The 14,767-nt window shown below is 49.5% G+C and overlaps 1 protein-coding gene across 1 annotated transcript in view; it reads left to right on the plus strand.

The window, feature by feature from the left end:
• The window catches only part of STK10 (serine/threonine kinase 10), a 52,312-nt gene extending 43,618 nt beyond the window's left edge, over positions 1-8,694 (plus strand). Inside the window, exons 11-19 of the mRNA XM_064161820.1 lie at positions 1,130-1,253; positions 2,391-2,570; positions 2,861-2,953; positions 3,601-3,730; positions 4,106-4,230; positions 4,726-4,914; positions 5,218-5,343; positions 5,609-5,722; positions 5,838-8,694. Of these exons, the coding sequence (XP_064017890.1) occupies positions 1,130-1,253; positions 2,391-2,570; positions 2,861-2,953; positions 3,601-3,730; positions 4,106-4,230; positions 4,726-4,914; positions 5,218-5,343; positions 5,609-5,722; positions 5,838-5,978 (1,222 nt within the window). The 3' untranslated portion in view covers positions 5,979-8,694. The remainder of the gene's footprint in view (positions 1-1,129; positions 1,254-2,390; positions 2,571-2,860; positions 2,954-3,600; positions 3,731-4,105; positions 4,231-4,725; positions 4,915-5,217; positions 5,344-5,608; positions 5,723-5,837) is intronic.
• The last annotated feature ends 6,073 nt before the right edge of the window (positions 8,695-14,767 follow it).

Below are 14,767 nucleotides of genomic sequence, written 5' to 3' on the forward strand. Positions count from 1 at the left end.
TACAGGAATTTCCAGACACAACTTCTTTTTCCTGGCCCTCTCTCAGCTGTGGTGGCATTCCCAAAAAGAGGCTACTTTTTAATTTTCAAATAGTGACTGCTCCACCTGCAAGGTGGGAGAAGAGATAGAGAGGCTTGGGTTGGAAAGTTTCGAGTCCCTGAACAGCTTCTGGGAGCAGTGGTTAGTCTTCCAGAGCTGTGCTCTCCTGGCATCTGAATTTGCACTGAAGGGGCTTGTTCCTGGCCTTTTGGAACATGCCATGGTATTGATCTGAAGGCAAGATCAGCAGAGAGCACATCGTATTGCACCGATTGATTTAATGGGGCTTGAGATTGTTTTGAAAGAAGAAACTGGAAGCACTTTTCCCAGGAAGGCCCCCAAAGAGGGCTGTGCTTGATGCGTAAGGCCAGAGCACAGCAGGCGAGGTCATGGTGGGATCCTGCATGGGGAATCTTCTGCTGCTCCTCCCCTTGCGTGGTACATCAGCGATTGGCAGTTTGATCAGCTGTGAGCATGGCACAGAGGCTGAAGTGCTGCCATCTGAGCAGACTGCCTTTTACTAGGTGTGAGGCTGGTGGAGGGGAGTGATGCAGTGTCATAGTAGACACTGCGTGGTCAGGATTTGGGAAAATTGTTCCTTCTGCCACCCAGACATGGGCAAGAATACATCAGAGCATGAGGGCCAGGCTGGAGCGGCAGTACCTTGGCCTGAGCTGTGTTGTGAAGACCAGTGTGTGCTAACCCAGGTGGCAGAAAGGGTGTTTTGGATGCTGGCTGGGTGAGCACTCCCTGTGGAATCCCCTTAGGGCCTTTGGCAGGGCCTGTCTGAGAAGCTGTGAATGCTAACAGACCTTTCCTGTGAGAAATGATGGGCTTCCAACTGTTACCATAATTCATATCCTGCTTCCTTGCAGTGCTCTGGTGTCAGAGCCCAGGAGCACATCAGTCAGTTGGCATTTACCTCCTGCCTGTGCTCACAGCAAGTGGCAGGGCACTACAGGAGGGCTCTGCAGCTCTCATTCCCTGCTGAAGTGCTGTGGTTATTGAATCTGCCATCTCTGCTCAGGCACCTACCTCTGATCTTGCCTCACTCTCTACTTTTCTCCCTTTCCGTTTTAATCCTCTGCAGGCGCCAGGAGCTGCGGGAGCTGCGTCTGCTTCAGAAGGAGGAGCACCGAAACCAGGCCCAGCTCAACAGCAAACACCAACTGCAGCTGGAGCAGATGCTCAGGCGCTTCGAGCAAGAAATGGTGGTACGTGGGGAGGGGAAGCTCCTGGGCATCAGCTACTTTGGTTTCTCCTCCCTGGATGCCCTGCAAACCCTCTTTGCAGGCTGATGCTCTCTGGATTGCAGGAGTCCTGGAACATCATGGCCAGGGGGGAACTGGACTGCCGAGGACCCCCTTTGGGATTTGTAGCATGGGATGTTTATGTGGGCACTAAGCACTCTGCAGCCTGCAGCTTGGGAAGCAGAGGAAGGGTTGTTCTGGACTTTCCATCTTCAGTGGTCTTTTATTGCATGTTCATTCACAGCTGCTGTGAGAAACAGTTCACAGTGCTGTTGTGCTTCACAGAAGGAAAGCAACGTGGCCAGTGTGTGACAGCAGGAAATCTGGCAAGTCTTTGAGTACAAACTGAATGAAGATAAACTGGGCTTACATACTGGGCTCCCTCCATGGGCAGCTTCTGTTGAAGTAAAATCATTTTGTAGATAAATCCCTTCAAAGCTTTCATGAGCCAGCTTTTAAATACTGCTTTATTAATTCACCTAGCATGTGTGCCTGGCAGCCCCATCCCCTTGCAGCAGGGAGGGAGAACTCAGTTCTTCCTGGGTTGTCATGTTTCTGCAGTCTTGGCATGCCATACCGATCAATTGCTGCCTTCACAAGTCACTTCTCGTGTAGATCTGTTCACTGTAGTGTAATACTGCCTTCCTTTGCCCCTTCCCTGGGGCAGTCTACAACCAGTTCTGGTTGACACCTGGGTGCTCCATCCCTACAGCTCACAAGGAAGAGGGGAGATTGGCCACGAGGGCTCTGTCTGTAGAGCTTTCCCTCATGCTTGAGCTTCACTACCTGCTACTATTTGTCCAGGACTGTGGGTTCCAGTGGGATGGTGCAGATCAGGATGTAAGGAGGAGAAAAGCTTGAAGTGCATCGAAGTTCCAAAATGCCTGGTGCTCATGCTAGAGCTGACTCTGCCCTGTGTGTGCCTCATGGGTTGCTTGGGAATTCCTCTCCTCTGTGTTTTTTAAAGAGGCCTAATCCATGCAGGGGCTGCCCTCTACTTATTTCTTTTTTTCCCCTTCTTTCTATCCTCTCTTTAAAACTTTTGGAGGGAAACAAAGCAGAGTCCTCTCTGAGATTGACCTCTGTTCCCTTTCTGTACAGACAAAGAAGAAGTTCTACGACAATGAACTGGAAAACCTGGAACGGCAGCAGAAGCAGCAGATTGAGAAGATGGAACAAGATCATGCCCTGCGCCGGCGGGAGGAGGCCAAGCGCATCCGCCTGGAGCAGGAGCGGGACCATGTCAAATTCCTGGAGCAGCTCAAGCAGATGAAGAAGGAGGTAAAAATGAGGATAGGATGGAGGAAAACTCCATCCTGTGGAGTTCTCTCTGTGTGTTTATCCAGGAGAATTTCATCATTTCTCCATAGCTGAACTCAAGAGGGAAGCAGTTGATGTTTTAGTAGGAAGCTCTCACTTTTAGGGGGAAGTAGTTGATGTTTTAGTAGGAAGCTCTCACTTTTCTTTGGCATATTTGAGAGTTTCCTGAGGTCCAGCTGTTTAGCAAAATTTCAAGGGGTTGTTCTTGGCCTAAAGCTACCTGCTGATAAATCTCATTTTGCTTCTGAAAGGTTAAGAATGAAGTTGAGAAGCTGCCGCGGCAGCAGCGCAAAGGGAACATGAAGGCTAAGATGGATGACTTTGCCCAGAAAAAGCAAACCATGGTAAGGCTGAGAGGAGATCACCACAGCTGCCAGGCTGAGAAGTGTGTAGTAGACCCCTCGATTCAAGAAAGATGCTGAGGTGCTGGAGCATGTCCAGAGAAGGGCAACAAAGCTGGTGAGGGGCCTGGAACACAAACTCTATGAGGAGAGGCTGAGGGAGCTGGGGCTGTTTAGCCTGGAGAAGAGGAGGCTCAGGGGTGATCTTACTACTGTTTACAACTACCTGAAGGGACATTGTAGCCAGGTGGGGGGTGGCCTCTTCTCCCAGGCAACCAGCAATAGAACAAGGGGACAGTCTCAAGTTGTGCCGGGGTAGGTGTAGGCTGGATATTAGGAAGAAGTTCTTCACAGAGAGAGTGATTTCCCATTGGAATGGGCTGCCCAGGGAGGTGGTGGAGGCACCATCCCTGGAGGTGTTCAAGAAAAGACTGGATGAGGCACTTAGTGCCATGGTCTAGTTGACTGGATAGGGCTGGGTGATAGATTGGACTGGATGATCTTGGAGGTCTCTTCCAACCTGATTGATTCTATGATTCTATAAAAGCATCCTGCCTCTTGGAGGGGCTGCTAGTTCCTCAAACACCACCAGCTGCTTTGCAGCTTGAAGCAGAAGGAGGGCTCACGGTGGTATTGCTGATTTCTTCCAGGAGCAGGAGTTTTTGGCCAAGCAGAAGGAGGACCTGGAGCTGGCCATGAAGAATATAATTGCCCAGAACAAAAAGGAGATCTGTGACAAGGAACGCGAGTGTCTGAACAAAAAGCAGCAGCTCATGAGAGGTGGGTGGCAAAGGCTACAAAGGAGGAAAGCAAATGCTGCAGCACTGTGTTTATCCAACACTGGCTCTTCCCACTCAACAGATGCTGTGGCAGGGTTGCAAGCTGGCAGGATAGGACTTGGAAAAAGCAGCCTTGCTAGATCCTGTCTAAATGTTTAGCAATAATAATACTTAGCACTTTAATCTTCAGGGAGCTTGTCAAATACAATTAGGATTCATAATTGCAAGACATGGTTCTCGAATATGGTTTGCAACCAGTTTCTCTTGGAAAACAGGAGGTGAACGATCACCTCACACATCAGCTGCACTGCTCCTGCAGTATGACCAAGCTAGGGGACCAAGGTGGGTTGTCTCCTGATCCATCTCTCTTCCTCAGACCGGGAGGCATGCATCTGGGATCTTGAAGAGCATCAGCAACAGGAGAAACACCAGCTCATCAAGCAGCAGCTGAAGGACCAGTATTTTCTCCAGAGGCATGAGCTGCTCCGGAAACATGAGAAGGTGAAGGGTTAGCATCCTCCTTAGCTTAGCAGCAGAGTGAGGAGATTTTTTTCTCTCAGGCTTTAAGTGGGTATGGGTGGGTTAGGAGTTAAAGGACTTTGTCATTAGTGGCAAAAAAGGGCCACAATAATGCTTGTGCCCTGCTTGCTTAGGGCATGTGTTTGTGCTGTCTGCATTTGACATACAAGAAGCAGGTGTGAAATCTGGGGACTTTTCTAGAAATCTACCCCCATCCAGTACATGTGATAGTGGATTCCCAGGACAGCAAGTGAAGACTGGCCTATCTCACAGTCACTTCTGCTTCCCTCCAGCCCTCTTCTCCTCTGCTTTCACTGCATGCTCAGTAGCTGCTGTCGCCTCCTGTCCCCGTGGAGCTGTCTGACACCAGCCATCTTTATGCAACTCCTGAATCTGCTCTCCAACATTTTTGGTCTCCTCAACACTTCCTTGTTGGCCTGAGGTGTCCCTCTGATGCCTGTCCCTCTGCCTTTGCAGGAGCGGGAGCAAATGCAGCGATACAACCAGCGCATGCTGGAGCAGCTGAGAGTTCGGCAGCAGCAGGAGAAAGCTCGGCTCCCCAAAATCCAGCGCAGCGAGGGCAAGACGCGCATGGCCATGTACAAGAAGAGCCTCCACATCCACTCCAGCGGGAGCGCAGCTGAGCAGCGGGAGAAGATAAAACAGGTCTGGCAAAGGGCAGCAGGGCTGAGGCTTGGCTTGAAGGTGAAGTCCTTTGCTGGCCTACTGGCAGAAGGGAAGTCAGAAAAAAGAAACTCTTCCCACATTTCTAACCCGTTGCAAGGAATCAGAGGTCTCTGTCTTTGGTGGTGTCAGGAGCTCCTTCCATCATGACTAGTGTTGGGAAGCATCCTTGAGCCTTCTCTTTGTTTCTGTCCTATATAACAATGCAAGGTAGACAGTCTCTACACCAGCTCCAGAGGTCAGAGCAACGCTGCCTACATGGTCACCTGCTTTTCTCTCTTCCAGTTTGCACAGCAGGAAGAGAAGAGGCAAAAAGCAGAACGGCTGCACCAGCAGCAGAAGCATGAGACACAGATGAAGGACATGCAGGCCCAGTGTGAAAGCAACACAAACGAGCTCCAGCAGCTGCAGGTACCCATCCTTGTGGCTCAGTCTCTCAGAGCTGCCTCTGTGCCGTTTCTGCTTCAGCCCAGGGAGCATGTTGTAAGAAGTGGCTGCAGAGGACTGTCAGGGAACTAGACCTGATGTCCCCTTGCTCTGCCTTGAGAGGGTTTTGTGGCCATGTCTAAACATGCCTTGGAGCTCAGGTTCCATCAGGTAATGCAAGTCCTGTTTGACCACTGGATTTACAGTTCCAGCTGCTTAATCTGTGTCCTCTTCTGTGATTTGTGTTTAGAATGAAAAGTGTCACCTCTTGATTGAGCATGAAACCCAGAAGCTTAAGTCCTTGGATGAGAATCACAACCAGCACATGAAGGAGTGGCGAGACAAGCTGAGGCCACGGAAGAAGGTAGTACCTCCTTGGTGTGAGCAGGGTGTTCTGCTTGTCTGGTTGGAGGGCACAGCATCCCCATGGCTTGAGTACAGTCTCAAATACAACTTGTGTGTCTTCTCTTCTACTTAAGGCCCTGGAGGATGAGCTGAACCAGAAGAAGCGTGAACAGGAGATGTTCTTCAAGCTGAGTGAGGAGGCAGATGGACAGATGCCAGCATCCCCCACCAAACATGCCAAGTTTGTCCCATTCAGCTCTGCAGAGACCTTGTAACACCCTGCAGCTGGCAGGCCACCAGCTGGTACTTGCTGTGTCCTCTTGGGCTGCAAATAGGTGATTTGGACGATCATCTTGGCGGCCTCTTACAACAGCATCCTCCTGTCCCATCACCCTCTCTGGGATAAGCAGGACCTCTGTTCTGTGCTGGGGGATGCTGATTAGAAGTTTCAGTGGCTTTTCCAGGAGCTGGCCTGCTCAGCACAGCTCCAGGCTGGAAAGCCAGGCAGGACCCTTTCTGCCTTAGTACTTGCACTGTTAGCTGATCCCATTGCCTCTCACGTGAGCCTGGTGCTCACTGGATTTATCAACTCACACTGAAGCAGTAACCTCTCTGAGCAGGAGAAACAGGTGATGGCTCCTGCTCTCTGTGCATGGTTTCTCAGCCTTTCTTTCCACTGTGGCTGTTCCTGCTCCTCTGTAAGGACCAGGCAGCTTTGGCATTGCCTGAGGCTAAACCTGTCTGTGTGCCCCTCCAGCACTTGCCTTCTTGCCTTAAATTTATTTCTGTCTACCGTGGCCCTTTTTTGCTCAAGGGAGAGGCAGTGATTTGGATGTTTCCTACCTTCGAGGAGGAAGGGTTGGGATTTTTCTTTTCTCTTCCTCCCCATACAGACTATGCAGAAAGGGGACTGGCTGCCTGTTCTTCCAAAGAGTCTGCTGCTTCGTTTGCCATGACTGCTGTCACCACAGTCCCTCTGGCACCTAGTTAACATTATCTTATCAGAGGCAGGGCTACAGCGTAATTAAACTGTTCAGCTGGCTGCAGGCTTTTGTCTCTTGGAGGAGTGGCTGTGCAGAGACAGAAGTTGAGGTTTGTAATGGTGCACAGTGCTGTGGTGACAGTGAGCTGTTGGTCACAGTCATGCCTTCTGGTAGGGATGAGTGGGGGGCTGAAGCTGTTACTGCCAGAGCTCTCATGATCACACACATGCCTGTGATTATTTTTTTTTAAGTGATACATGTGTGGACCAGGTGGGTCAGTCAGCTTGGCCACTGCAGTTGGGATTATGGGCTGGAAGGGATGAAGAAGTCTTGAAACAAGTAATGCAAGGGAAGAAGAGATGCAAGGACAGGTTATGGAGGCTTGTTTCTCGCAGCATCACTTTCTCCACTGATGTTTTATGTCCTTGCAGTATGCCAAAGTTTCTGGCTCTAAGCTCAGAGTCACACTGCAGAGCAGCAGAGCCACAGCAGGTTAAGCCCTCTGTCCTTTCTTCTCCATGGTGGTGTGTCTCAGTTGGGCTGCCCTCCTCCTGCATTAGGGCAGTGGCTGACCTGCTGAGTGGGACCCAGAACACAGACCTGAGTGGGAACACACCACTCACTGGGCAGCACTTTCTTTACACAACCAAAAGGTGTAAGGTAGCACTTAAGTTTTCTGCTCTTTTAATCTCTGGACAACATTGTTTAGTTTAATCCTGCTTCCCTAGCAAGAAAAAAATGTTTATGCTTAAAAATAAAAATAAAGTTGTTATTTTAAAGTCTCATATGTTGATTTAGAGACATACTGGCATTTCAGGAAAAGGTGGTATGTGATGTGCTACACTTTCAGGTACCTAGCTGAAAGAGTCAGCCCTCCCCCCCAAAAAAAAACTCTTTATCCAAGAAGTGTATTTTTTACCCATTTAGAGTTCATAATATTTATAATCTTCCTGCACTATTAAGACATTTGGAACATTCCATTTTTTTTCTGAATCCACACCATTAATGTCTCTATCAATAACATAACCTAGATGGACCTCTGAGGGCTGGCACCCTTTGCAAGCAGACTGCATTGCAGCATTTCAGTAACTAGCCTGTCCTCTCAGGGAGACTGCCTGTCCCATCTCCAAAAGCACTGACTGTACCTGTCAGCTAGGATAGTGCCAGGTTGGGAGCTGGTGTAGAATTAATGAAGGCAGAGGTTTGTTCCTCACCCAGGAGACTGCTGGTTTGAGCTTTTCAGTTGCATTGGAAGCGTGTTACAGCAGCCCCAGGGATTCTGTGCCTGGTCCCATCGGGGTCAGGCTGGAGCTATTCTGTGAAATGGTTGTCACAGAAATCAGCACCTGGTGCCTGTCTGCCATGTGCTACATGTGACTTGCAGAAAGATGTCCTGCAGCATCTTGCTCATAACATACATCCTCCAGCTGAAGGGCACTGCTGCCTCCAACTGACACCTCCACCAGTCCAGGGAGTCATCTCTCTCTGGATATTGTCCAGCCACGATTAAGAAGACTCTTTCTGGGTGAGGGCTTTTAAAGAGCTGATGTGATGCCCCCATGGTGTATCGGTTGTCCAGTAGATCTTATTTGCAGCCTGGAGTTTGCTACCAACAGTTTTGTGTTTGCTAGCAGAGGGTAGGAATGGGTTTGTCCTCTGCCCTTTCCCTGTTCTGTTCCCTCTCGGGGGGGCTAGAAGAGGGTGGGGGAGCATCTTCTGACTGTCATATTTACAGGGTGATTATATAGGTATATGATTTTTTTCTTTACCGTTTCAAAAGAGGATTTTTGTTGTTCCTGTTCAGAAGGAACCATGAATAAACCCAGCCTGATGAGGGGTTTTTGGGGGGTTGGCATTGGTTTATGTTTTTTGACGGGGGGGGGAGGTGCCATCTTTTTAAATGTGGCTTTGAATAAAAGTGATTTTTGTATTATTTTGTAAAGTGCCTTCAGCGGGGCTGTGACTGTGATGTAAAGACTATTCTAATAAAGTAACAGTAAGAACCGTGGGCGTGTGTCCGATTCCTGCCTGCTCACTGCCTACTGTTGCCAACCAGCTCTGAGTCTAGTCTTGGGGTTTGCTGACTTACAGAAACCTTCAGAGCCAGTTCTGGCATGTAAGCCTTGCAAGGCCGGACTTCCAGTGGTTTAGAACAGAGCTAATTGCTTCAGAAAGACTTCTGCTGTGTGCTGCAGCTCGGAGGCGATCGCGTCTGTGCGACGGAGGTGAGAGGTAGAGCTGGAGTGAAGGAGCCGCTCCCTCGACGTCCGTGGTGCGTTACAGCAGTGCTCGGCTGCCCCTGCTCGGTGCAGAGCAGCATTGCATCCTGGCGTCTCCGGAGGGCAAGCCACCCTCTCTGGCACTTTCTTCCCTTTTCGTTACCTTGCTGGCTTTAACAAATACCCGGTAAATGCCTCAGGGCCCGTGCTTTGGTGAACAAACTGGTCTGAGGGATGCCGTCCTATCTCCTCCCGTGCTGTCCTTGGCTGAGTGCTTGGATCCTATAGGGATACATTAGGGCCATGGTACAAACTATGTCTTCCCATCAGTGCAGGGAGGGGCTCTACTTGCTTCCTCAGATTGATCAGAAAAGCTCCTGCCAAGCCTGTAACAAACTCTCTGTGGCCTTACATTTTTCCTGCTGGAAGATTTTTACCTTCTGCTATAGTTACGACTCTTCCTCATCCAGATGTCCTACACCAAGCATGGACGTGTGCGTGTAAGGGCAGCTTTGACATGAGTGCATGGAGCTGATGTGGTTTCTCATTTTTCACAGAATTACAGAATGTTAGGGTTTGGAAAGGATCTTGAAAGATCATCTAGTCCAATCCCCTTGCCAGAGCAGGGTCAGCTGGAGTAGATCACACAGGAATGCATCCAGGTGGGTTTTCAATATCCCCAGAGGAGACTCCACAGCCTCCCTGAGCAGCCTGTTCCAGTGTTTTGTCTCCCTTGCAGTGAAAAAAAAATGTCTTCATGTTTACGTGGAACTTCCTATGCATCAGCTTTCACCCACTGCCCTTTGAACTGTTGTTTGGAGTCACTGAGAAGAGCCTGACTCCATCCTCCTGGCACTCACCCTTTACATATTTATAAACATGAATGAGCTCACCCCTGAGTCTCCTCCTCTCCAAGCTAAAGAGACCCAGCTGCCTCCGTCTCCCCTCGTAAGGAAGATGTTCCACTCCCTTAATAATTTTAGTGGCTCTGTGCTGCACTCTTTCGAGCAGTTCCCTGAGGTCCTTCTTAAACTGAGGGGCCTAGAACTGGACTCAACATTTGAGCTGTAGCCTCACCAGGGCAGAGTAGAGGGCGAAGAGAACCTTTCTCAACCTACTAACCACAGCCTTTCTAATACACCCCAGAATGGCACTGGCCTTCTTGGCCACAAGAGCACATCACTACCTATTTTATTAGGTTGCTCTGGAAACTGCCAGTTTCTACCTTGGCTTTCATGCTGGAAATGGCCTACTTGTCACTGTCCACCCTAGTTAGGCAACGTTGCAGCCTATGAGGTCAGATGTGAGGTGCTGAAAGGGAGAGGGAATTGGTACTGTTAAGTTGCAGCAGGGCGACACTGTGGCCAGAGGACAACAGCAAAGCATACCTCTTCCCTCCAGGTGATAAGCACTGAAGCTGTTGAACCAGCCATCTTCTTTGTTTACTTGTACTAGGACTGCACTGTCTCCTGGGACACACTGGTGAAAAATGATCTCGCTCAATGTATCCCAGTTAAGCAAAGAATTTCATGGGAGTATTTAACTTCATCTGCATGTCCTTGGCAGTGCCTGAGGGAAGCTTCAACCATGAAGACCCTTACGTTTATAGCTGTGCTCTGTGTTCCAGAAATAACTATTATCTGCTCTTCTGCCCTGGTGAAATGTTGAAAACAGAGCAAAAGTAAAAATCTTCCTTAATTTTTAAAAATAGAGCTGACAGCTCTGAAAAGTTCCTGGTGCTGCAGCAGCTGAAGCATTCTCAGCTCTCCTCGTTACCGCTCTTCACTTTGTATCCTGTCACATCTGGGCTCCAAGCTCCCTTGAGCTGTCCAAAGGCTTTTACAGTGTTCCTGATAGAGATGATGAAACTCTCTGGGGGAAGAAAAAGCAGGGCAGGTAGGGAGAGTCATGGAGCTGGGCCTTGTGCCCAACTGCCTTCCTCATACGGCTGCACCTGCACTCCCTCCCTTGCTGCAGGAGCACAGCTAAAGGTGAGAGCACTGCTGGAAGCACATCCTTCAAAAGCCATCTGCACTCTGTTAAGCCAAGTGCTGTTGTGTGTTCTCCAGCTGCACCGGGCGCTGGCTTAGTTCCCCAGGCACCGAACTGCCCTGGGACAAGCTTCTCCAGAAGCTGATGGCTGCACCTTGCTGGTGGAGTTTGTTGTTGCCTCTCTCCTGGGTGGAATGGGGCTGTGTGGCAGGAGACGTTTCCCTTGGCATCCCATCTGCTTTCACTAGCACCGGCTGGGAGTCCCCTGGGCCTGGTTTCCAGGCTTTCAGGGGCTGCGGGGTGATGTTTGCTCTTCGTTCTCTCGTTCACTAGATGGCATGCACACTGAGGCAGTGGCCCCGGCCTCCGGAGCCCAGCTGCCGCCCGCAGAAGCGCAGAGCCGGAGCTCAGCTGCCCACTCCACTGAAGTGTTTGCTCACTCTTTTCCCTGGGGTCACCACGGGACACCTTCCATCAGATTCTCTGCTTCTCATCGGTGCTCGAGGACTTTGTCTCCTGCTCCAGCAGGAGTTTTCCAGGGTTTCTCTGCTCACTGGCGCTTGTGCTCCAGAAGAGCCTCCCCAGACGTGAGGGACGAATATCCCCTGCATGTGGTCTGCTTCTCCCTGCTGCTGTACCTCTGGGCAGGATGCGTGCAAACTGCTGCCAGGCTGACTGAACGGTGGCATCCACACCACACAGGTAAAACCTGCGGTACTGGAGTTAAAGCAGTGGAAAATCGTTCCCGATGGCAGCTAACAATCAGTGCAATCCAGCCCTGGTTATACAGTGGCTAATCACTGTTCTGCTGGGCTTCAGCTGCCAAAATCTGCCCTCTGTGGTGGTAGGAGAATCTCTTCTGAATAATCTTTGTGAGGAAGCTCCAGGAAGATGGATGTGTTTGTTCTGTGCACAGGGAAGGACCAGGAACATTTAGCCACCTGGCACACATATACTTCTCTAATTAAGAAGCATCGGCAATGGTGGAGTCTCCATGCCAGAATAACTGCAGATAGTGTTTCCTCTGCAAGTCTGGGCTGATAGTGGGGAACTTCTTCATTCCATTCCTGACACCTGACAGATCTCAGGGATGGCCTAGCAGTGCCCAAACAGCTGGAGCCTGCTTACAGCCAAACTGAAACCCATTTGTACAGCTAAGCTGACGTCTGGCTTTTCAGAAGTCATTTGCCCTGTTGCTTTAAATTGCCCAGATTATTCTGACAGAAAGAAGGGAGAGTGCACATGGGTTGAGAAGATCTTAACTCTCAAGTAAGTGGTGAGCTTTCCTGTGCAGTTGTTTTGTTTGGCTCAACAATTTCCTTCAGATGCACTACCTAACTTCATCATAGGATGTGCTGCTGCCAGATCTCTGCTGACCCTGCTGCCACAACATCAGAGGTACAGGCCAGGCACAGGACTTTCAAAGACAAACCCTCTGTTTCAGCTCCCTTGGCAAATTTTTGACAGCTTCCCTGATAAATTACAGAGGTGCAGTAGCACCTAAGCTAAGTTGTATGCATCCAAAGCCAGCTTCCTGGCATAATTCCCTCGGGAGGTGATCAGGTCAGCATGCAAAACCACATTCCACTTGTCTCAACAGCTCTCATCAGACTTGTTAATTAAACACAGCAGCTATTTTGCAGCATTAGGTGCAATTGTTTCCAACCTCTGCTTGTTCCTGGCTGCTCATAAGCTGTCTACTGGTAGCTGACTCTGCCAGGGCCCGGGAAAGACAGAGTCACTTCAGCAGGTGATGGTGCCGGGGAAGTGATGTTGGTGCTTTAGTGTTTCCAGTTGATTTTGTGCAGTTGCTTGACCCTCTGCCAGCTTTCTTAGACCTAGAGTGGGTTTATGCTAGAAGACATGAACAAAAAAAAAACCACTGTGTGTAACGAGCTGGCTGCCTGATAGACATGATTTATACCAGGTCTAAAGGAATGGCCTGACAGCCCAGCAGCATGTGGCAGTCATGGGGCTGCATGCAGGGCAGCACAAAGCAAATATCTGGAAGGATGAAGTCAGGAGACCAGGCTCTGGTCCTTGGAGCAGATAGATCCAAAATGCTTTCAAACTCATTCATACATTCTCCCTTTTCTTTCTATGTCACACAACCCCAAGTGGAGACCTCTGGCACTGAAAAATGGATTTATCAGCAAGAGAATGTCCAAAGGCTATGTTCATCTCTGAGAAGGGGCAGCTGGTGGCAGCTGGGACTCCAGCTGTTTATTGACCACTTGTTCAGCACACCCACTGTCCTACAGCTGTGTTGCAGCTATCACTCTGCTATAGCTAGACCAAAAAAATCTGGCAAGAAAACACAGTTCAGCCCCTTCATAGATGCTGCATCTATAGGTCAAAATGTTCTTGGAATTGTGTTCTCAATTTGCTCTTCCCATATGGGTTCTTAAATGATTCTTTCCCCTGCAGACTGCTCCTAGGGTTCACGGGTAATGAGTCTAAGGTGTCTCGGTGGTGAACACTGTGTTAATGTACTGATGCACTGGGCAGCAGGCTGATCAATCTCACTGTGTTGTTTTCAGTGCATGGGGGCTGTAGGGTCAGTCTGAGCTCTTCTGTAAAACCAAATTACCAGACTGCATCAGACCAGCTCTGCATACACACAGCCACTGTACTGAGCAGTCAGCCCCTCCTGGGATGCCTAGCAGCGCCACAGCTGCTGCTAACTAGAGCAAACCAGCACCCAAAGCAAGGGGGAGGGCTGCAGTTATAGCGTTCCTAACTCAGCTGCATCACTTAATTGCTGTCACCTTGCAATTTATCATCTACTATTGAATTTGATTACTGTGTTTCTGTGCTGCTTTTTGTTCTTCATATATCCAATTACCCCTATGATCCCTTTGCCTGGCCTTTGCATCCTCAACTCTTCAGGTTACGTTCTTCTCTGTGTTGCTCAGTTGCAGTGTCCTCAGCAGCTCTCTGCCTTAGTTTCTCCTTTCAGCATGTGTGGACCAGTACATGTTTCATTCCTCCCTTTATCAACTCTCTCCAGTTTTCCATATCTCCTCAATATATATTTCCTTTCTTACCAACATGATGTACACCTGCTTTGGCTGTTTTTCCTTGTCATCCTGTGGAGGGTTCATTAATCCTTTAGGGCTTTCTAAACCAGTAAAGCTCTATCTGTCACACATCATCAAAAACTGCAGTTCTGCTGCCTGTTGGTGCATTCTCAGGCTTCAACTCTTGATTAGCACTTGGAGGTCCATCTCCAGCGCCACTCATGAATGTCAGAGCTTTCCTGGTAGCAAAAGGAAGGGGAAGGCTCTTCAGGGCCTCTACGTGGCCTCCTGCCCACCTAACTTCAATATGTGTCTGACTGAGGAGTGACAGCAAGGCCAAGGCAGCAAAGGGAGCAATGTATGGCTTCTCCACAAGTAAACCAGCACGGCAGCGGCATGCCAGCAGGTAGCAGGGAAGCCACCAGTGGCACGATATACCCTTCAGACAAACTAGCATCCTTCCTGCAGCCATCTGTGAGGGGCACCATGGTTTGCAGCTTATCTGAGTAAGAGAAGGATGAAGATAAGCCCTTTGGAAGGGCAAGGGCAGGGGCAATAAAGTCCTGGCAACCTGCCTGTGCCTCTATTAATTCTCTGGGGTGATTGTAGCAAAGTTAACAGTATAAAAAGGAGCCACGTTTAAGGAACTGCTAAGGAGTGAGAAGAGTTCTTTATGATTAAATTCATACGAGAGCTAATGACCTGCCAGTGTAAGCCTTGGGCAACTTCATAATGCAATTAAAAGCCCAATGGGGAAGAGAGCTGTGGTTATGCTGCGTTTTGAGGACCTGCCAGGAAGACAACCAGGGGTAGTGCTGATGTAAACCCGCGTTCGGTCATCACGTTGTCT

This window comes from Pogoniulus pusillus, chromosome 22 (genome assembly GCF_015220805.1).
Source record: "Pogoniulus pusillus isolate bPogPus1 chromosome 22, bPogPus1.pri, whole genome shotgun sequence".
Lineage (NCBI taxonomy): Eukaryota > Metazoa > Chordata > Aves > Piciformes > Lybiidae > Pogoniulus > Pogoniulus pusillus.